At 34.1% G+C, this 21,613-nt stretch overlaps 4 protein-coding genes and 1 long non-coding RNA gene across 7 annotated transcripts; 2 read left to right on the forward strand and 3 right to left on the reverse strand.

The window, feature by feature from the left end:
- Positions 1 to 2,871: 2,871 nt before the first annotated feature.
- LOC120281364 lies at positions 2,872 to 3,442 on the reverse strand. Its single transcript, XR_005542550.1, has 2 exons — positions 3,260 to 3,442; positions 2,872 to 2,921 (listed from the first exon to the last, which is right to left on the reverse strand). It is a non-coding gene; the product is annotated as an uncharacterized LOC120281364 (long non-coding RNA).
- Positions 3,443 to 4,031: 589 nt separating this feature from the next.
- LOC120281398 (heavy metal-associated isoprenylated plant protein 43-like) lies at positions 4,032 to 4,779 on the reverse strand. Of its 2 annotated transcripts, none has more exons than XM_039288241.1 (2): positions 4,647 to 4,779; positions 4,032 to 4,456 (listed from the first exon to the last, which is right to left on the reverse strand). In XM_039288241.1, exons 1-2 carry the CDS (start codon positions 4,729 to 4,731, stop codon positions 4,110 to 4,112), a joined length of 432 nt encoding a protein of 143 aa, XP_039144175.1. In that variant the 5' UTR covers positions 4,732 to 4,779; the 3' UTR covers positions 4,032 to 4,109. The 2 variants fall into 2 exon arrangements, with proteins under 2 accessions (XP_039144175.1, XP_039144174.1); XM_039288240.1 differs by having other exon boundaries at positions 4,032 to 4,495.
- A 3,286-nt stretch (positions 4,780 to 8,065) lies between these two features.
- On the reverse strand, positions 8,066 to 13,504 carry LOC120280400 (inositol-pentakisphosphate 2-kinase IPK1-like). Of its 2 annotated transcripts, XM_039287245.1 has the most exons (8): positions 13,289 to 13,504; positions 12,567 to 12,770; positions 11,869 to 12,016; positions 10,669 to 10,709; positions 10,452 to 10,562; positions 9,217 to 9,828; positions 8,452 to 8,688; positions 8,066 to 8,343 (listed from the first exon to the last, which is right to left on the reverse strand). In XM_039287245.1, the coding sequence occupies exons 1-7, from the start codon at positions 13,388 to 13,390 to the stop codon at positions 8,536 to 8,538; spliced, it is 1,371 nt and encodes a 456-aa protein (XP_039143179.1). In that variant the 5' UTR covers positions 13,391 to 13,504; the 3' UTR covers positions 8,066 to 8,343; positions 8,452 to 8,535. The 2 variants fall into 2 exon arrangements, with proteins under 2 accessions (XP_039143179.1, XP_039143181.1); XM_039287247.1 differs by lacking the exon at positions 13,289 to 13,504 and having other exon boundaries at positions 12,542 to 12,708.
- A 784-nt stretch (positions 13,505 to 14,288) lies between these two features.
- LOC120280133 (lipid phosphate phosphatase epsilon 2, chloroplastic-like) lies at positions 14,289 to 16,844 on the forward strand. The gene is made up of 4 exons (XM_039286878.1): positions 14,289 to 14,743; positions 15,873 to 16,098; positions 16,361 to 16,434; positions 16,526 to 16,844. The coding sequence occupies exons 1-4, from the start codon at positions 14,456 to 14,458 to the stop codon at positions 16,751 to 16,753; spliced, it is 816 nt and encodes a 271-aa protein (XP_039142812.1). The 5' UTR covers positions 14,289 to 14,455; the 3' UTR covers positions 16,754 to 16,844.
- Positions 16,845 to 17,951: 1,107 nt separating this feature from the next.
- On the forward strand, positions 17,952 to 21,046 carry LOC120280994 (glucose-1-phosphate adenylyltransferase large subunit 1-like). Its single transcript, XM_039287952.1, has 15 exons — positions 17,952 to 18,241; positions 18,326 to 18,448; positions 18,553 to 18,726; positions 18,784 to 18,876; positions 18,952 to 19,035; positions 19,122 to 19,177; positions 19,248 to 19,341; positions 19,418 to 19,530; positions 19,602 to 19,674; positions 19,739 to 19,819; positions 19,911 to 19,997; positions 20,075 to 20,179; positions 20,252 to 20,358; positions 20,446 to 20,506; positions 20,583 to 21,046. The coding sequence occupies exons 1-15, from the start codon at positions 18,056 to 18,058 to the stop codon at positions 20,682 to 20,684; spliced, it is 1,539 nt and encodes a 512-aa protein (XP_039143886.1). The 5' UTR covers positions 17,952 to 18,055; the 3' UTR covers positions 20,685 to 21,046.
- The last annotated feature ends 567 nt before the right edge of the window (positions 21,047 to 21,613 follow it).

Here is a 21,613-nt window from a genome sequence, read left to right on the forward strand (position 1 = left end):
GTTTTTTAAAAAAAATCTTCTAGGCTTTGGTGTTTGTAAGAGGGGCATTGGTGCAATTATATTTAAATGAACATTTAACCCTATGCAATGGGTGATTTTTCTTTTGAAAGACAAGGAGCATTTTATGTTTTATGGATAAGAAAGATGTATCTCTAGTTGTCATTACTTTTTTGTTTTTAGTTAAATGTGCATAATATGCGTCGATGGAAAAGACTGATTTGATTAGCACAAGTTGATAACAAAGAGTTAGATGAGTTGGTATGCTCAAGCGCTTGTTTGATTGGAAGGAAAATTGGAATTGCCACCTCTTAAAATAAATCGAGCCTTCATAACTCAGCCTAATAAAAAAGTCATTTTATTATAAATATATATATATATATATATATATTTGAACTCTTTCTAAAACTCAACCCAAGACAAACCTCTACCACTAAAACTAAACCATTAAAAAACCCAACTCAAGCTGATCAAATCAACATCAGATATACTCAGCTAACAAGGATACCACTCTTAATAGAACCATGCTTGATTCATTCAACATTAATGGGTTTGGCGTCCCAGTAACAACCAGTAGCAAAAACTTAGCTTCTATTTACCCTCATCTTAATCATTCTTTTGATAATGAGTAATATTTAGAATGACTTCCACGCTGTTCGTAGAGAACGCTTTCTTTTGGCATATGCTTCTTGACCGTGCTCTCACAATCAACTATTTATATTTTCAATAAATTCAGCTTCTACTTATTTTTTTTTATTTTAAAATCAACTATTTATATTCTATTAATCTCGTCTCCGTGATAATTAATCTTGTTTAATCTGGTCTTGGGAATGTAAACTAATTGGCTGGAGGTGTCAAGCTTATCTAATGTTTACTTCTCCTGGGACTATATCCTCATTGCTAATATTGGGGAGTTTTTGTTTTATTGTTGCTTACTTGTTTTTATCAATAAATATGCATAAATCTTGTCAACTAAATGCAAGGCAAGTTCATCCATTTTTTTGAGTTAAATGTATATAAATTATGCTTAAGTTCATAGGATATGCAACCAAGTCTATGATCAAGAATTAAATATATTGGAGTGCTTAATAGAAAGTGGACAACTATTTTACTTTCAAAAGACTCTAATTTTATTATTTTTTATTGAATTAACTACAAAGTTGGTATGGTGAGTTTGCATATAACACAACTTGAATATGATTTCATAAGTAGTTATACCAAAGCATGGCATACAACATACTAAAAAAAGTTTCGCTTTATTTTTTTCCCCAACATTTGTTCTAAAGAGGAAACCATGCAAAATTTTCTCCTAATGATTGCAATTATTACACAAGTCAGTGTTAGCCAATCCACAAACAATACCCAAGTAATCTTGTTTCTCAGCTATTATCCTCCATTATCCTTTATTATGAGCTCTCCAACATTATCATTCAAAATGAGCAAAATAACTCTATTATTATCCAACATTATGGAATAGTTTGGTACCTCATCCATTCTCCTTCAAAGCATTAATGCGCATTTAAATCCTTAAATGTGACAAGGGAAGATGTTTCTTTTAAATCCAGAGGCGAGTTTAGAGGTACGCGAGAAGTATCTCTAATTAAGACAGGAAACAGGATAGAGTTCAGGAAGATGGTTCAATTTATAGGCAGAATTCAATTTTTTTTTTTTGCCATTCAAATTTGCATTGTGAAATCCCACCTTATGAATCAAGAGAGTGAATGAATCTGAAAAGGAATTTTGAATATTTTCATTATTGAAAATATTTATTTAAAATAAACGAACTCATCTAAATCTCAACCATAAGAATCACTACCCACTATAATTAACCATTAAAAACAAAATCTGATTAAATAACTCTTCCCTCAACTGAAATCACTGCTTAATAAATTCAACCCATAAGGATAATAATCTTAATATGACAAGGATTGATTCATCCAACATTCTTGGGTTCGGCATCCTAGTGCTAGTAGGAAAAACTTAGCTTCCACTGTTTTCTCTCATCTTAATCCCTTTTTGGACATTGTTATTGCCTACGAAGTTACTCCTAGAGTGAAAAACTTCATTTGCCAAATGCTTCTTGTGCCATACCTCCACAGTGAACTATTTGTATTCTATCAATAAATTCAACTCATAAGGATAATAATCTTACTATGACAATGATTGATTCATCCAACATTACTGGGTTCGACATCCTAGTGCTAGTAGAAAGAACTTCGCTTCCACTGTTTACTCTCATCTTAATCCCTTTTTGGACATTGTTAATGTCTACGAAGTTACTCCTAGAGTGAAAAACTTCATTTGACAAATGCTTATTGTGCAATACCGCGACAGTGAACTATTTGTATTCTATTAAACTTAGATTCGTTGCCAAATGTCTTTTCTGTAACATGGTTGTAGAGACTACTGAGCATATTTTCTGAGTGTAGACTCATTGAAAGGAGGAATTTAACTTGTCTAATGTTTAGATTTTTTGGGACTATAAACTCATTGCTAACATCTATTATTTTCTTATTTGAATGCTTTATTTAGCAGCGATAATTGGATAAAATTTTCATTAAGTTCGAATCTATAATTCTAACAAGTGGAAGTTATACCTAAAGTGCAGATTAAATCAACAAGAATATAATGATCATTCATCAATCAGTGATTGCATCTTGAAAACCTCTCAGTTCAAAGAATACTAAAATAATCAATTCTACAAAGAGTGATCATGAGGAGAACATCATAAAAATTATTCAAAACAAAGAACAAATAAGTAGTGAATTCAACCAACGAACATTAACAAATATCCATAGCAAAGATCAAGATCAGTAAAAAAGAAAACATTCAAGAAAGCACTATTAAGTTGAGGATTTAGTGGCACCTGGATTCTTTTGAAGAGAAATCCACCAGAGAAGGCTTCTAGATCCATTAACGCAAATCTAAGATTGCCTCAAAAAACATAGAAAACATTCATGAAAACCCAAACAAGGATTAAACTTACCAAAAAAGAAAAAAAAAAACCCTATTCAATTGAGAATTTAGTGATAGCTTGATTCTTGAAGAGAAATCACTTGAGAAGACATTCAGATCAATAAGCTCAAATCAAATCTCATAAAAACATAGAAAACATTCTTGGATGCCATTGAGGTTCTAGCCCATACCTTGATTCTTGAAGAGAAATCCACCGGAGAAGCATCCAGATGAAAAAACCTCAAATCTAACATTATGTATAAAAAAATATCACCAAATCCCTAATCGAAAGAGGTTTTACCGATACCTTGATTCTTGGAATGAAATCCACCGGAGAAGGCATCGAGATCCAGATCAGAGGCGGCCAGAGAGGTCACAGAGCCTCTCTCTCTCTCTCTCTCTCTCCACAGCTCCAGTTCAGCTCGTCTTCCATGGCGACGATGCCCTAAAGATCCAACGATCTTGGTCCCCTTTCCTCTGCTTTCTAGGAAAGGGGGGAGCTCCTCATCACGATTCGAATTCTCCCGCCTCTTCTATTTCAAGCGGAGAATTCTGTGTTCTGGTGTCTCACGGAGCAGGATAACTTATCCTATTTCCCTTGCTTTCAAATATATATATATATATATATAGTTGAAATTAATTATTTATCAATTAATATATATAGTAAATAATGGTTAATCAATAAATAAGATCAAAATTTAAAATCGGTCCTAAATTTTATATAATATCTTATTTTGGTCTCTAAAATTTTTAAAATATTTATTTAGATGTGAATTATATGAATTTATTTGGACTGTAATAAATATATTTTATTTTATTATTAAAATCAATAATTGTTGTTGCGTTGCGCTTTTGTTTTTCTTTTTTTGTTTTGTTTTTTTTTTTATGTTTTTACGTAGTTTCTCTTGTTGTATTATGCTACTTTTACTTAATTTATTGTGGTTTATCTATTTTAAAAAAAAATTATAAAACATTTATATTATTTTGTGGTTCTTATAGAGGAGGAATTACAACTTTATTAATCCTTCCTTCAAGATAACAAGGATATGATTGATAACATAGATCAAAAGTATAAACCATACAAAATTTAAACAAAGTTGTTATATAACTATGAAAAATAACATGAAAATAAATACAAAAACTAGATCGCTTGTTAATTACATCACAACACAAGAAGGTTGAGGATCATGAACTCCAATATGTTGGCACATCGGACATGTTGACGGGGTGTGGATGACAATGGCCGGCATCGGTGGCGGTAATGGTAGGGGTGATGGCAGGAGTGGTACCTCTGGTTTTTTCTCTTTTGTGGTAGTATTTGTTGGTTTTTTCTCTTCTGTTTTCTTTTTGTCATCAACTTTTTTGTCCTCAGTTTTCTTTACTGATTCTACTGCTTGTTTTGGAGGGGGTGGAGGTGGTCCTATACTTATTATTTCAACAAATTTGCCTGCTTTTCTTGTTCGCATAATCACTTCTATCGGATCAGCATCTCCGGTGACTGTCACTGTGCTTTTTATGACGTCAATTTCTATTTTATCAACTCCTATATTAATTAATTAATTAATTTTTGAGTAATTATTGAATAAAACACCATATATCCATGAAATATTAAAAAACAAAAAATAGAACTAATACTATAATTTAAGATAACATTCTAATATATATATCAAACATTAAAATGGAAAATGTTTTACCTTGTGAGCGTGAGATAGCTTGCATAAGTTTTCTCTTGCATTTTTGGCAGGAAACATCAACTTTGAGCACAATCCTTTTCACCATGGATCAATAGAGATATTATAGTGAAGAAAGCCAGCTACAAAGCTTGTAATTGTATACATAATTCTTATATATATCTTAGTTAATATAGATCTCATCTTCATAATTTGAAATCTTTGGTATGAACGATGGTTTATTTTTTTCCTAAAGATTTTGTGTCCTTTTTCTATTGTCTTGTTTATATTAAAGAGAATGAGACTCTTTTGTTAATTATACAATTGCTTAGTCAATGAGTCTTTATCTTTGTGGATTTAGTTTTGTGCTTTGTCTTGTTATTTATGGATGCATTCTTGCCACTTGTGAGCTTTCTCTTGAGTTTGAGTGATCAAATGAAATAAAAAAAATGGTTGAGAAATAAGCATTTTATGTTATTTGCTCTATACTATTAATTTTCACTCTTTCCATCATGGCAAACATATATATAAGAGCATCGATACAACCGTTGAATCATGCTTGCATATTGCGGACTGTTTATTATTGTTTATTTAACAGTATTACTATATTTATAAATAGTAACATATTAAAAAAAATAAGATGTACAATATTTTAATTTAAACCGTTTAATTCTATTTTAATTAAATGTCCAATTCTGTTTCTACTAGACCTATAATTTAAATAAAACAAAACCCAAATACAACTTATCAACCAGTTCGACAAAGGTACAATGGTTTTGATACTATTTATGTTACTAGTTACATGTTTTATCTCCGTCTCTCATATTTCTCAAAACATACATGAGATCTTTATTTTCTATTTCTCAAACATATATATATATATATATATATCTCATTCTAATGAGCTTTTCTCAAAAGAATTGAGTTCCTTTGTATGACAAACGAGGGCAGCACTAAATACACCTCCCAAATATTAGATAGATGTACACATCTTTCATTTATTTCCTTAGAAACAACCTGGAACTGGTTGTTCATTGATAAATGCAACTAATTCCCGGAATAAGAGATAACTACATAACATAACTGTCACTTTGATTCATTATCCTATATACATCTCAGTTTCAGAAAAATCAATTCAGAGATTCAAAAAGAAAAGGCACAACCAAATAGCCTGAATTTTCACAGTTATAAAAGAAAACCGGAAATTTTCAAAGTAAACTGAATTAAGTTTATTTATTTGTTAACCCTTTTTTCATAGCAGATATAATCAAGAAAATCTAACTTTCACAAAGGGAAACCAACATTTGAAGTAGCTTCTGATGAGTTAGTTTTCCGGCTTTGAGAAAAATACCTAAAGAATGGAACAAGGATTATAATAGTAATCATCTTCTCTGATAATAAACCAAGTATCACATTTCTGACACGTCCTTGGTATATTATCAACGATGTCTTTTTTCTCGTCTTTCTTCTCTTCCTTAAACGGGCCTATGGTTACAAACACGGCTGATTTTCTGAATTTCCGTATATTTCTAATGATACAAACTGGATCGGCATCACCAACAACTGTCACCAAATTCTTGGATGAATCAAGTGTGACAGAGTTTATACCTTCTATTTTGGCAATCAATTTCAGCACCTTCTTCTTGCACTTTGTACATAACATGTCTACTGCTACAACAGTTTTCTGCAACAAAAGAGCATGACAGTTAGTACATTGCAGAACAGGAGGCAAAAGTGAGTGATCAAAATGAAAGGCCTGAAACAACAGAGAAAAGAAAAAAAAAAAGGAGAAATATAGAAACTGACTTTTGGGGCCTGTGACATGATTTAGAAAAAAAAAAAAAAAAAGAAGTCTAGTAACAGGTCAAGTGAGGCAAGAGATGGAAATGGAGATGGTTATACAATGTTATTATTTATAAAGTTTGCCCATGCCAGAATTTCTCACCATTTTCATCCTCAGTGAATTCTTATCCTCACTTGCATTGCAAGTAAAAATTGACTGGACATTGGTTTAAAGGTACAAGTTGGCAATGGAAATAAATATCGGTCCATAGGCTCTTCATTATATGCACCTATGAATGCTTGCTGACATTTATTGTGTACTTCTCATGCAGTTTGGCAGGAGAGAAGATAACCTTCTGCATCTGACACAATCTGGAGATTACATAACAACAAACCATATCAAACTCATAGATACTTAAAAGGACTATGGAATTCAGTCCCATCCCATGAGAATAAGAATTAGCAAAGATTCCTGCTGATAAAGTATTAATTATCTAAAAATAAACCCTAAATAGAAGCCAGTAGGGCACAAGGTAGCAGCAAAAATTGGTATATATATATATATATATGACCAGATTATAATCAAGGACCGAATGGACACCGAACATCCCTTCATTTAGGACTTGACAGCGTAACAGTTAGCAAATGGGTTCTCCTCTGGTTTTGGTTTGTGAGAATTGTCTGCTTGGACAGAGACAGGTGTGCTCTCTGACAATCCTATCTCATTGCTACCTCCATTATTCATAGTCCAATCCAATTTGAATCAATAGATTCAAAAAACACAGTGAAAACTTCTCCACAAGATAAACCTATTTACTCTCCTATCCACTTGCTCACCTAAGCTTTGTTTAGTGTTCAGCCATTACTTGAATCAAATTCTGTTGACAATTAATGGGTGGTAAACTTTCTTAGTTCCAAAGAATACTCACATTGACTTACCCCAAAGCTCATAGACAGACAACCAAAAACATAAAACTGATACATGCGGTTATGAAAAATGATTTTTCTACAAGATGTATGGACACATCATATTCTTCCATTATTAACCTACTAATTTATTCAGCTACCCAGTGGCCATTTTCATGGGCTACATGTGGAGATTATGGCAGTCCCTTTCTAAGTTAGGAATTCTACTACAGCTATAATATGACAAACAGTGGTTGTTCTATCACTTTCACGGGACTGGAAAAGACTCATCATCTTTATCGCCTTGAAGACATTGGAACAACGTACCCCACATCATACGGCGGACATTTCATGGTTCTAACACTTCTATAACAAATGAAATTGCAATGCTAGAAATGTTCTTTAAGCATGCAGTTGGTTACACTCCTGGGTGCTAAAACTTAGTTATAATGCATTTTGTAATTACTGACCATGCATGCCATGCAACAAGAGTAACTCAGACGTCTGCTCCAGTTCAGCACAAGGAGAAAGCTTTGGGCAGCTTCTGATCCCTTGATAAACTTCTGTGAAGACAATAAAAGAAGTTAGCATTCAGTTGTCTTAGTTCTAAAAATTAAAAAGTGTCATCCTACCTCCACAAGATGATATCATTAATCCTGATTTACCATGTAAATTCAAAAACCAACAATCAAGTCAACCACAAAATTTTAGTATTGAGATTCTCTATTCATAGAGAATACTTGGTAGTTATCTCAAACACAAACGTGTAGCATGCCTTATTTCTTGGAGATAAACTGAGACGGAAATTTGGAAATTCTGCAACAATTTGATAGGTTATATATTTATGTTCCAAATAAACTGTTCATTACTGAGCCACCAGGAAGTAGCGCTACTATAATTGTTGTTTGAGGAAATGCAATAAAAATAAAATGAAGTTCGACCAGACATCCTAGCAAGTTGGAGTTCTTAAAGAAGATGATTGGCACCACAAGAACACTGCTCGTAAGCCAACCATTTTTGTCTTCAATGGCATCTGTGGATGTGAAAAGAAGAATTTGTTCAACTTTTCAGCCTGACATAGGACCAATAGAGATAAAACTAACATTATTTGAAGGACCACTGTATAGTGATTGAAGCTTACCAATTATAGATGATATCGAGGTGCTTTAAGGGGCCTCTCTCAAAAAAACAATGGTTGAAGGCGGAAGGTCTCTTCATGCTAATTTTAGATCTGAATGTTTTCTGCACCTCCATCAAAATCACAAGGGCTTCCTCCATTCTCTCGATTCTCCACATAAAATTTCACAATTTTCTGATCTAACTTATAGTGGTATACCATCTTCTCCAAGGGCTTTATATCCATATCAATGTAATTCGCCTGGTAAAAAAACTTAAAGATGTCATACTGCATAAATTAGTCTTAGAAGAAATTGGTACCAAAGCAAATTTTAAAGACAAGTCACATTCACAATTTGCTTATGGAGGCATGAAGATTAATGAATATTGCATGTACCATTCCTTGGACAATTCACTTCATCAAAATAAATAACAGAAAATGAAGCTAAAAGAATTGAATCTCTAATGCAGGCAAAGCTGGCCAAGCAAATTGGGTCTTGCCTAATTGTTTGAGACTAGAGTAGCAATAAAAACAATGAAGACTTAATCAATCAAAAGCAAGACAAGTTAGAGCTATGAAACTCATTATCAAGACTACCATGTTCTGAGAAACAATAAGAATAGTAGCATATGACAAAAATCATTTCACTGAATATTCAAATAACAAGAACATGAGCAGCAAGCAATTCCTGCAAGATTTTCAACAAGGTTACCAGAACATGTTTAATGAGGTGCTTCTCACGCATCACCAAAGTGCCTGTGTATTAAGCAACTAAAAAAGTATGGATACCTTGTATTCAAAATGCTGATTAGATGACCTGAGAGAGATACAATTAGATGTCAAGTCTCCACCTTCTTTGGGTCTAAAGCTGATCATAAGGCTACAATCCTTTGCCGTGGTGGCTGTAAGATACTCTCTCACAATTTTCAGGCTTTCCTCCAGTGAAAGAGAATGTAAAAGAGAATAACGATGCAACAGTGAAGCATCATCTAAACTTTCGCATACCAAGCAATGCTGACCAATAACATTGTAGTATGCATGAATTGCCCCTTCTATATCAATGGCATCAAGCTTCTGAGTGGCTAGAAGTTGATTCAGCATCCCAGACTTAAAAATTGCTTCTGACACAAGCTCAAGAAAGTTATCTAATTGGATACCAAAATCTCTCCGTATCAAGACCTTAGTTCTATCTTCAGCAGCCTTCTTCATTTCCTGCAATTTCTTGGCTTCACATTCAATGCTGTCCATACCACCTCCCAAGCCTCCATAGATCAGAAAGCCATTAGAGAATATGCGAAAGTTGTTTTGAGGGGTTGCATAGAGTGATCTGATGGCAAGATTTATTCTTTCTACTGATCCAGAGAATAGATCAAGTGGGTCATACTCACTCAATTGTGATACCTGAAATTTGGGTTAAAAATAAGTCCATAGTGATTTATACTAATATAAACAGAGCATGTGCTGTGGAATCCACCACAAACAAAATCACAGATTTCTAGCTAAATGGCATGAGGTGCTAATAACCTCCACATGAGACTATAAGAATAATACATGAAAAGCATAGAACTATGCATTGAAGTTAATTAGTGATGAAAATGATAGGTAGATGGCAAATCATCAGGAAAGAACGGCAATACTAATAACCTCCACATGAGACTATAAGAATAATACATGAAAAGCATAGAACTATGCATTGACGTTAATCAGTGATGAAAAAGATAGGTAGATGGCACCTCATCAGGCAAGAACCCCAGTACTAATAACCTCCACATGAGACTATAAGAATAATACATGAAAAGCAAAGAAATATGCATTGAAGTTAATTAGGTATGAAAATGATAGGTAGATGCCACACCATCAGGCAAAAACGCCAGCTTTTTGTCTTTTTTTTTGTCTTTTAGTTACATCTGATATAATAATAAAAATAAAGTGAGGATGATCTGTACAAATTGTTCATGAAGTTAGCATTCCCAATTGTAGGACATTTCAAAAGAAAGAGAATTATAGTCAGAGAAGTTCTACACCTCTTTTTTATGAAGCTTCAAGAATTGATGCATTCTGAATCGTGTCACGCTCTTCTTTATGGCGTTTGCCTCAGAAATGAAATCTGAGCATGGAAGAAATCCACACTTGGGCTAGTCCAATTGAAAATAAGGGAGTGAGGTCCTATTAATAAAACCATAAGTTTGAAACTAGATAAGTAATCAATTGACTGTTAAGTAAATGATGGTTAAAGAACACCTTTATTTCCACAGAAATGCAGGAACCTTCTTTGGATGCACCTGTAATGAAGATGGCAGCATTAGAAGCCAAGAAAAGGAGACAATTTTGTCTGGCAACAGAATATATCTAACAGGGCAAAAGAAATGGAAACTATTTATTCAAATATCTTGTGTGATTATGTTGGTTCACAAACTTCTACAACCCACACCATAGTATGAAACAAAGAAGTTCTATTGGCAACAAGAAGCTCTATTGCATCAAAGGAGATGGAGAATATTTATGGTGGTCCTGTTACAAACAGAGCATAGTTGTCAAAGGCGCTCCCGAAAGGCACACAAGGCTCAAAGGCTTGTGCCTTTATGCATGTCAGGTGGGTGGTGTCAAGAAGGCATGCGCCTCTGCGCCAAGTGAGGGCTTAGGTGCGCCTCCATAATATCTACCAATTTTGTTAGATTTTCTTATGTTTATTTTGACTTTTAATCTTATCCACACATCTGGGTGATTGAAAATAAAGAGCCTATATATAACTATAATATGTAATCAAAATCCACTTAAAATTAAGGCAACCACAGCCAAATAGAACACAAAGCTTAGCACTTCAATTTGAGGCCATCAAAGGGAAAAAATAAGGCATCTAGTAGTTTGAGAACCTGCTTAATTCCTAGAGATGGTGATGATGAGAAGAAAATTTTGGAGATGATTGTTTAGATGAAGAGAATGATAGATTTGAAGAGAAAATTGATGATGTTGGTGGTGATGATAATGATGATGGACCTTGATGATTTTGATGATAGTTACTAGAGTTTTTTATTCGAGTTAGGATGTAGGATTTGATGCATGTTATTGCATTTTTTATTGAACATTTGAAAGTTATTTTGTATGTTATTATGTATGTTTTTATGTCTTCCATGATATTAATCTTTAGAACATTCTAAAAATTTAAAACATATAACATGAAAACTATTTTTCAATTTTTTTTTAATTAGTGCGCCTAGTGTTTCTTAAGCACACGCCTGCAAAGCGCAAGGCCCCAGGACACCTTGTGCCTAGATGTGCCTTACGCCTATGATAACTATGAAACAAAGAACACCATTATGATGACTCTAGTTAGATACATAAAAAATACATAAACTGGCATCCATGATTGTAGTCTCAACATTCAAGTAATTCAAGTGCATCACATCTGTGAAATGTAGAAAATTCAAGACAAGCCTTTACCGCTGGGAAAAATAGAATGATCTGACATAAGAAGGGCAGAATCACATCGAAGATCAATTTCTGCAGCATCAACTCGCCAAGCAGGACGTTTATTATGGACATTCTTTTCAATGATCTTCAAAAATTCGCTAGACACAGAAACATACATCTGCCAAGTTTCAAGAAATAAATCCACATTTCAAGGAATTAATCCACCTTAGATTACATCCAACATTTGTTATAAGATTTTGAAGCAATAAATAACAAAACAGTAAAAATCAGAACACAATTGGAATAGAAGCTGTTTTAAAGAGATGAAATGATTAGATCAGGTGTCAAGTTAATGCGCAAATTCATTCATAAGCATACTCATTTAAAGTGTGGGTGTAAGTAAAATTGCCAATAGAACCATACTTACTGACAGAAGGATCTACATACCAAGAAAATAACAATAGAATGCATTAATCACATCCACATTTTCTGCGAAGAAAGGGCCAGATAGAAACAACACAACGAAGTGAAAGGATGAAAAGGGGGCAGGTCTGTCCTAATAGATGTTATTCTAATTAGGTTGACAAAATCCACACCTGAATTGACCAATATTGTTCTTACTTTGAGCTATCTCATGTTTGTCAACATAGAATATGATCAGGAATAGCTTAAAGCAAAATCTGAACAAAAAATACATTATTACCAGAAATGGAGAAAGATTACTATACCCCAGCATCCATATGCTCAGTGCCCAACAAAGGGTTCAACACAGTGGTCACAAAAGCTTGCTGAATGACTTTTTTGGATGTGGATTCCACAAGCTCTCCAATGGCGGCCCAAACAAGTTTCTCATGCACAGTTAGGACCTCACACTCTTCTGCACTCCGGGTTGCGCCTTTTTGAATCTTTTCCACTCGCAACACTTTGCCAAGCTTCTCATACACAACAAAGACTACGTGAATAATGAAACCAAACTCTTAAGCATGCAAAAATCTAAATTTTGATCGAACTGTAAGAAAGACTAAAGAACAACAAGCACTAAACTTCTTCAGAACATTATGTCACCAAAATTGCAACTTTCTAGCTAATTTATTTTGAACATTAAAACAACAACAATTTAGATAGAAATCAGATTCAAGTGCAGCAGAGCAGGCAAGGATGACAGCAAAAAGGGGAAACTCCACCAAAATAATTTAATTCAATAAATTATAAACCAATAACAAATACGGTCTAAATCCAAACGAAGAAAAAAAAAAGTCTTCATTGTTGCATCACAGAAATCAACAAAAATCCACAAACTAAACACGAATTTCAGCTTTAAAACAGCAAAACAAATCATTCACAAACTCCAGCAAACCAAAGAGAATAGAATCCAGCAAGAAATCAAACCAAAAAAAAATAAAAAATGAAATCACAAATCACAAAGACCGAATCAAGAATCAAACAATACCAAAGCAGGAGAAGAACCACAATAACCGAGGACCAAATTGGCGGCGCCCTCTCCTTTATAGAACCAATCGTTCGCATCCTCAGCTCCCAAGATCATCGCCATCGGAATCCAAACTCTGAGAAATCTCAAAGCGATCACCGACCTGAAGAAATCGAAGAGAAGAGGCCGAGATCTTGAGGCGCGGGAACAGGGTTCTTGTGAGGTTCTGACGAAGCCGAGATAGCCGTCCATTCCAAGATGGACGGTCAAGATCAGCTGTCCACGTGGCAGTATCAAGGAATCAGCACCAACAAAGCACTCAAGCCAGTAATGGGCCCGGCCCACTACCGAAAGGTCCTTGGAAATTAGCTTATTTATTTATATAAAAGAAATTTTAAAAATTCCAATTTTTATAGTTTTTTAAATTTTTTCTCGGACATAAAAAAAATTATTTAGTGGTTAAAATCATTTCTTAGTATTGATGCTAGTCAGATCAGTGAATTAATCACTTTGAGATTAGCATATGACAGCAAAACAGCAAAAACTCATCAAGTTCAACAATCACATTAAAAAAAAAAAATTGCAAGGGAACTAAGCAAATAGTTTCTAATAAATTAATCACTCATATCCCACCACTTACAAACATATCTTGAAAATTCATATAAATTATATTTTTTATAAAATTAATAAAAAAATCATGGGCTAGTTCACTAGCAGCTATCCGTACTTGTGATTGAGATCTCAAATTTAAATCTCTCAGTTTACAATTAACTTTCAGAGTTGTATGGCCAGAATTTATCACTTGTCGCTTTTATAAAAAAAATATTTTTTTAAATTAAAAAATTTGAATTTCTTGAAAAAATAATAATTTTGTGGTAGTTTAGACTCTCAGAGTAGACATATTAAATCAAGATAAAAGCTTGTGTGGTATTACTTCTGTGCATATCATTTGATTATTGAGATGTTTGTGATTTTTTTTTTAAAAAAAATAAATAAATAAAAAATGGAACAGAGATTCCATTCATGATTCATTTTCCATGCCACCATTCCTGAGCTATCCTCTAGTGCTGGCCTGCAAACTCCAGAAGCTGTACCAATCAGCAAAAATAAGCAAATAAATAACAAAGGCATGACTCAGTTTATAGAGTCTTCCATTTTTGTGAACCTGTTTCTCCTTGTTGCTGAACAATGTCAATGGCTCTTCTATCCTCTTCCTCACTTCATCTCCCACAAAAAAGATTCAATCTTTTCCATCCTAATCGCTTGCAGATCTGTAAAAATCCCATTTTGATGACTGGGTTTGTCTCAAAAAAGCAGTTTTTGGGTGGACTTGGGAGTTCTTATCAGAAGAGCATGGAAATGTTGGCAAGGGTTGAAAAGTATGGTGGTGGTGGTGTTGCTGAGAAGGAGGCTGAGGCTGAGGCTGTTTTGGGTGATGCCCAGTTGGGGAAATTTGAAGCTATTCTTAATAAATTGGTTGGTTTTTGTTTTTGTCAGTGTTTTTTTTTTTAAGTTCACTTGTTCAAAGCTTGAATGGTTGAATGGATGAATTGGTGATTTGGTTTATTGGATATTGATGTGGAAACTGAATTGAAATTGTTTACTTGATTCTGCTCAAAAGAAACTTGCATGATGTATAGGTGTAAGCCTTGATGAATGTATTCCTTAGTGACAATGTCTTCTATGTTCATTGGCCTCAAATGGTTGTACAAGAGAGCAGTGAATGAAGAAATTTGTCTATGATTTGATCATCAGTGGAATTGGTAATAAATTAGTGGCATTCATAAATTTGTAGGAACTTTGAGCTGTTATGAAACCATTGACTGAAATTGAAGTCTCTTACAAAATCATTTATATTGTAAAGAGATCTACTTCCTTATTTTTCGTGGATATGAACTTTCAAGATTGTGAATTAAGTCTTCATGATCAAATTCATTATGGATAATGTCTTCTATGCTCATTGACCATAAGTGGCAGGACGAAAGTGCTTTGGATAAAGAAACTCTTCTATGATTAAACTGTTAGTGTAATGGTAATGAATTGGTAGCCTAGACAAATTTGTGAGTTTTGAGTTTTCACAATTCCATCGACTGAAAGTGATCTCTCGTGCATAATCATTTATATTACAATAAAATCTGGTTCTTTTTCCTTATAAGCATGAATGTCTTATAAGTGGCAGGACAAGAATGCATTTGTTGAAGGATCTCTTCTATGATTTGATCATCAGGGTAATGGTAACAAATGATGATATTGATTAAATCTCTCATAGATTCATTGTTAGCTTTCACTTATCTACTTAGCTCTGTCCACAATGTTCTATACTAAGAAGAGTCTCTAATACCTTCCAAATGAATAGTTTTCCGGTTGTTTTTACCACATCTTTTTGTTCATTGAACTCTTCTGCTTTGTCGCGATTGAGATGCATTGAGAACATGCTCTTTATCATCTTTGAATAATTTTTAGCTTATAAATTCTTAACATTTTGTTACCATCCATCCCTCATTACATAAATTCAACAAACTAACTGTTACAGTTTTCATCTAAAAAATTCCTCAGTATATCTTTAGCCAGTCATTTATAAAGTTTCATTTTATGTTTGTGTCAGAGCAAATGGCTAGTAGCTTGTCTATTTGGTCTGTACATTCTATGGAGGCATGATGGTGAAGCTTTGTGGGCTGCAATGGGCTCAGTCGTTAATTCATGGCTGTCAATAACTCTAAAGCAGATACTAAATCATCAGAGACCGGTTTCTGCACTTAGATCTGATCCCGGAATGCCATCTTCGCATGCCCAATCAATCTTCTATATAGCTGTTTTGGGCATTCTTTCATGTAAGCCTGACTGAACAATACACCATCATATAATGACTTATAAGGAGTGGTCATTTTTGTTCATACAGGGCCTATATTTTTCCTGTAAAGCATATGTTTGAATCTACAACAAAATGCTGTAATTGCTTCTGTTTGCCAAATCCTGGCTTTGTTTTTCTTCCATATTGAACTTTAATTCCTCCACATAAAATTCTCCGTTCTTGCAATTTCCATTGATTTGAATGTTAAATGTTATAACATTTGCTCTTTTTATACCTTGCAGTATTTCAATGGATGGGAACCAACTTGTTTACAGTGTCAATGGGGGCCTTCATCTTAATTTCCGGCTCATATCTTGTAAGCCTTCTTCATCTGATTGCCAAATGCAAGTTTACCGAAATCTGTCATACGATTTTTATGTTCATTTTTTTTCTTTAAACATTCGCAGACATGGCTACGAGTATCACAGCAACTACATACAACTAGTCAAGTCTTGGTCGGCGCGATACTAGGATCATCCTGTGCTATTTCCTGGTTCTGGCTATGGCATGCATTTGTACTCAAGGCATTCATTTCATCGATATGGGTCCGGGTCATCGTCGTTCTTGGTTCAGCAGCATTCTGCATCGCCTTCACGTTCTATGTAGTTCGAGAATGGCTCATTGATGAACTATAAATTAACACAATGCCATTGCTTAATTTATCATACATGTTAAACATGACAGATTCAAATGAAATGAAATGAAATGAATGCAGTTATTTTTACACACTCTTTTAATTCATACTCTCTAAATGTGATCATATTGGTTTTTTTTTTCTGCTGTTATTTGTCAACATCCTCAAAATATGAAAACATGTGAACTCTGATCCAGAGAAAATCATTTATGCAACATTCTGTATCGCCTTCGCGTTCTATGTAGTTCGAGAATGACTCATTGATGAACTATAAATTAACACAATGCCATTGCTTAATTTATCATACATGTTAAACATGACAGATTCAAAAGAAATGAAATGAATGAATGCAGTTATTTTTACACACTCTTTTGATTCATACTCTCTAAATGTGATCATATTGGTTTTTTTTTTCTGCTGTTATTTGTCAACATCCTCAAAATATGAAAACATATGAACTCTGATCCAGCGAAAATCATTTATGCAAATTTAATGACTTAGAAAATCATTGAACAAACAGACAGCCAAACAAACAAACATGATCCTTTATGCATGCTTCTTGACTTCTTTTTCTACATCAATTGCCAAACTAGTTAATCAAGACCACAAGTTCAACTAGAGGATGAGAATGAGCAAGATCCGTGTATGGATTGAATTGATTGATTTAATTAATCAACATGGACTTTATATGCTTGGAAGCATCACTTTTTTACCAACACTCCATGTGTGCCCAACTCTCCATTTTTCCAATCCTTATCCCACATCATAACAATTATATAAAAAATATAAAACATATTTTTTAGCAGTGAAAACCAGGATAAATTCAGAATTAAATTCAATTTTTCTTTATAATAATCTAATTACTGTTAATCAACTTTAATGTTCTTGTAATTTCAACCAATTGCATGCTGCCACGTTTTAGTTCTACTTGTTCAGTTTGTGACACGTGTCACAACAGGCTCTCTTCCCTGCCACGTGGGAAAGTATAGTGTCCCACGTGTTGAGTTCTGAGTCCAATGTCACGAGATCCACACGTGATTCTTTGACTGCCGCCAAATAATCAGAGAACTTAACTGAAATATCCTACCAGACTTACTACACCACTAGACCATTTCAATATTAATTTAAACTATTCATTAAAAATAATAATAATTTTATTTATGAAATATATCGTGAACAAAATCACATGCTTAATACTTTTTCATCACTTTCTCAGCTGAAACTGAAAAACACTGGAAACTGTTCTCTTTAAAAGGACTTCAGAGTCTTGCTCTGGTTTTTGAGTAGAAAAACAGAGAAAGTGATGGCAGGGCTTGTCATGGAGTATGGAAACATTGCATTGAAGAAAAAGGAACTTGGTTTTAGAGATAGTTTGATTCATGGTGAAAAGTTTGGAAGATTTGTTAATAATAATTCTAAGTGTTTGAGAACCAATGTTAGTTTTATTTCCTCTGTTCTTACTTCTGAAGATGTGAAGCAAGAGAGAGTGGTAAGTGTTTGGTTTTCCTTGCTTTTTAAATTATTAGAATGTGATGCATTAATTGCATGGTTTTTGAATCATATTTTATTGTAGGTTTTCAAGACACCTCTGTTTGATTATCAGAAAGCAGACCCAAAGAATGTTGCTTCTATTATATTGGGTGGAGGAGCTGGAACTAGGCTTTTCCCACTCACTAGCAGAAGAGCTAAACCTGCTGTAAGTTCATATATTTCAATCTATATTCCATTGTTTCAGTGATTTAGATTGTGTTTTCAAATGTTTCAGTTTGTAATTTAGTTTGTATGAAAATATATATACAGGTTCCAATTGGTGGATGTTATAGGCTTATTGATATACCAATGAGCAATTGTATCAATAGTGATATAAAGAAGATATTCATTATGACACAGTTTAATTCAGCGTCATTAAATCGGCATATTCATCGAACATATAACTTCGGTAACGGGATTAATTTCGGTGATGGATTTGTTGAGGTGAGAGTTTTCAGTCTGTTTGTTTTTGCTGCAGAATGTTTCTAATTATTTCTGCAGGTTTTGGCAGCTACTCAAAGGGGTGGAGAAGCTGGAATGAATTGGTTTCAAGGAACAGCAGATGCTGTGAGACAATTCATTTGGGTCTTTGAGGTCAAGAAAACTTCATAAAATTTATATTCACCTTTTTTTTTTGCTCATAATATTAATCAGGGATTTTGCCTTCAGGATGTTAAGAATAAGAACATTGAACACATCTTAATTTTATCCGGCGATCATTTGTATCGGATGAACTACATGGACTTTGTGCAGGCATGTAACTTCGTCATTTTTTGTTCTTCTGTTTTTCCTAATGATCATAATGATTGAATGATGAAAAACTATACGTATTTCTGCAGAAGCATATTGACACTGGAGCTGATATTACAGTGTCATGTGTGCCGATGAATGAAAGGTAATTATATCTTTTCTTGTTTCCTAAAGGTGTCATGTAATGTTGATAAATTCTTTATGCTATATGGAAGTCGTGCGTCGGATTTTGGATTGATGAAGATTGATGAGACTGGACGAATCATTCAATTCTCTGAGAAACCTAAAGATGTCAAATTGGAGGCTATGGTGAGCATTGATACATAAATATCATCAATAAAGATAAGAAAAAATTCTAAGTAATTTAAGCAATGTTTGAATGCAGAGAGTTGACACAAGTGTGCTTGGTTTGTCTCAACATGAAGCTCTGAGATATCCTTATATTGCATCAATGGGAGTCTATGTTTTCAGAAGAGATGTTCTCCTAAAGCTTCTTCGGTAAATTGGTCACTTGAAAGTGAGTTGGATTCTTTCCAAGTTCTATATATGCTCTAATGTTTAGTTTTCAGATGGAGATATCCAACATCAAATGACTTCGGATCAGAAATCATTCCTGCTGCAGTAAACGAACATAACGTTCAAGTAAGTCGAGATTATTAGTTCTCATTGAATTTATTCATAAACTCAATCCTCAAACATTTTTCAGGCATATTTGTTCAATGACTATTGGGAGGACATCGGAACAATCAATTCATTCTTCAATGCAAATTTGGCTCTCACTGAGCAGGTATTGACTAGCAAGCAGATAATTTTAGTAGTTCACTGAATTCAGGATTGAGAAATTGATGTTTCTTATTATTCTTATTTCTCTTCAAAAGTCTCCAAAGTTTCAGTTTTATGATCCTACAACACCATTCTTTACATCACCTCGGTTCCTACCTCCAACCAAAGTAGAGAAATGTCGGGTATGTCGATGAACTCTATTCAGTGGTTTTAAAACTATCTTTTCTCAGTATTTCACTGTTAAACTGAATCCACGCAGATCGTGAATGCAATTGTTTCACATGGGTGCTTCTTGAACAAATGTAGTGTTGAACATTCAATTATTGGAGTCCGCTCTCGATTAGATTTCGGCGTAGAGCTTAAGGTATGCTCTTGAATTAGAACTTCGAATTATATCAACGTCGATGATACAATTTATTTGTTTTTGCATGATAAGGATACATTGATGATGGGTGCTGACTACTATCAAACCGAGGATGAAATTGCATCTCTGATTGCAGAGAACAAAGTACCAATTGGTATAGGAAAGAATACGAAAATCATGTGAGCATCCAATTGATCCTGATTCATTTGAACACAGCAAAAATACAAAATTCAGAACTCATGTTTGGTTTCTCTATTGCCTTCCAGGAACTGCATCATTGACATGAATGCCAAGATCGGAAAAGACGTCGTGATTACAAACAAAGATGTATGCTCCCATACTCCAAAATCTGTCAAATAAACCCTTGGTCTTTGGGTAACACAAACTCTTATATTTGTATCAGGGTGTCGAAGAGGCCGACAGGCCGGACGAAGGCTTCTACATTCGATCAGGAATCACGATAATTCAGAAGAATGCAACCATCAAAGATGGAACCATCATATAAATGATTGTGCAATCTCAGCTGCCAAAGTGCTGAATATATTACTGCAGATATATACAAGATGGCAAAGAGCTCATATGCCAAAATATAGAACCCAGCAATGTGCCACATTTACTGATAAGTTTATCAGAATTGAGGCACTTCTCTTGAACCTTTTCTCATTGACTAATACCACTAAACCATATCAAACAGTTATCAGCCACAAACCTCTACTTCAAATAATTGATATTGCTGGTATTGATTGTAATCCATAAATAAGCACAGCAACTCCCCAGAACTCTGTCTTCTTAATAGACTATTCATGTTTCAGTTGGGAAATGATTGAATTTCCTCATGAATTCAAGCTTGTGCAACTCTTCTTCATTGATGATAACCAAATTGCTAAGCAATTTCCCTGATAAAAAAAGCTACTGTCTTTCGGATTCAAACACTGATCTTCTCCAAAACTTGGGATGATTTCAACCTTTGAACTCACTTCAGATAGATTTCCACCGCTAAATCCGAATTCTGGGTCAAAGATATCAACTTTGAGCATATAAACCATGGATTCCCATTTCCATGCCTGCAAGGAAGGACTGGGAAGCCAAATCAAGCCAATTTGAATCGTAAAACGGTGAAAATCGAAACCTAAGTACTTCAAATCACTTAAATTTGAGAAATTTACAAGAAACTTAAAAAAAATAAAGAGCTGGAACTCAATTGGAGCAGAACAATTGAAAACCCTAGCTCCCCCTTTCTTTCAACAGAGGAGGAAGCCTGGTAAGGATTTTCGACCTTTGGATCTAATCAAAGCACTGATCTCGGGAATCATCTGACGGTTACGACGTATCTTTGTTAGTGGCGTTTCTCCACCGAAGATTAATCATCAAGATCATAACTCTCTTATAATCCACCGTACATCGCACCAGATGACATCATGCAACTACGAATCT

This window comes from Dioscorea cayenensis, chromosome 17, assembly GCF_009730915.1.
Source record: "Dioscorea cayenensis subsp. rotundata cultivar TDr96_F1 chromosome 17, TDr96_F1_v2_PseudoChromosome.rev07_lg8_w22 25.fasta, whole genome shotgun sequence".
NCBI lineage: Eukaryota > Viridiplantae > Streptophyta > Magnoliopsida > Dioscoreales > Dioscoreaceae > Dioscorea > Dioscorea cayenensis.

What these genes read in the sequence shown, in the direction of transcription:
- LOC120281398 (XM_039288240.1), bottom strand. Translation starts at nt 4,731, where the DNA reads ATGGTGAAAAGGATTGTGCTCAAAGTTGATGTTTCCTGCCAAAAATGC. An exon ending in AGCTATCTCACGCTCACAAG is followed by an intron (nt 4,496 to 4,646) that starts GTAAAACATTTT and finishes TAATTAATATAG; the next exon opens with GAGTTGATAAAATAGAAATT.
- LOC120280133 (XM_039286878.1), top strand. Translation starts at nt 14,456, where the DNA reads ATGTCAATGGCTCTTCTATCCTCTTCCTCACTTCATCTCCCACAAAAA. An exon ending in TGTTTTGGGCATTCTTTCAT is followed by an intron (nt 16,099 to 16,360) that starts GTAAGCCTGACT and finishes TATACCTTGCAG; the next exon opens with TATTTCAATGGATGGGAACC. An exon ending in TAATTTCCGGCTCATATCTT is followed by an intron (nt 16,435 to 16,525) that starts GTAAGCCTTCTT and finishes AAACATTCGCAG; the next exon opens with ACATGGCTACGAGTATCACA.
- LOC120280400 (XM_039287245.1), bottom strand. Translation starts at nt 13,390, where the DNA reads ATGGCGATGATCTTGGGAGCTGAGGATGCGAACGATTGGTTCTATAAA. An exon ending in CTGAGCATATGGATGCTGGG is followed by an intron (nt 12,017 to 12,566) that starts GTATAGTAATCT and finishes GAAACTTGGCAG; the next exon opens with ATGTATGTTTCTGTGTCTAG. An exon ending in TGAAGCTTCATAAAAAAGAG is followed by an intron (nt 9,829 to 10,451) that starts GTGTAGAACTTC and finishes CCCAAATTTCAG; the next exon opens with GTATCACAATTGAGTGAGTA.
- LOC120280994 (XM_039287952.1), top strand. Translation starts at nt 18,056, where the DNA reads ATGGCAGGGCTTGTCATGGAGTATGGAAACATTGCATTGAAGAAAAAG. An exon ending in ATGTCAAATTGGAGGCTATG is followed by an intron (nt 19,342 to 19,417) that starts GTGAGCATTGAT and finishes GTTTGAATGCAG; the next exon opens with AGAGTTGACACAAGTGTGCT. An exon ending in GTTCTCCTAAAGCTTCTTCG is followed by an intron (nt 19,531 to 19,601) that starts GTAAATTGGTCA and finishes TTTAGTTTTCAG; the next exon opens with ATGGAGATATCCAACATCAA.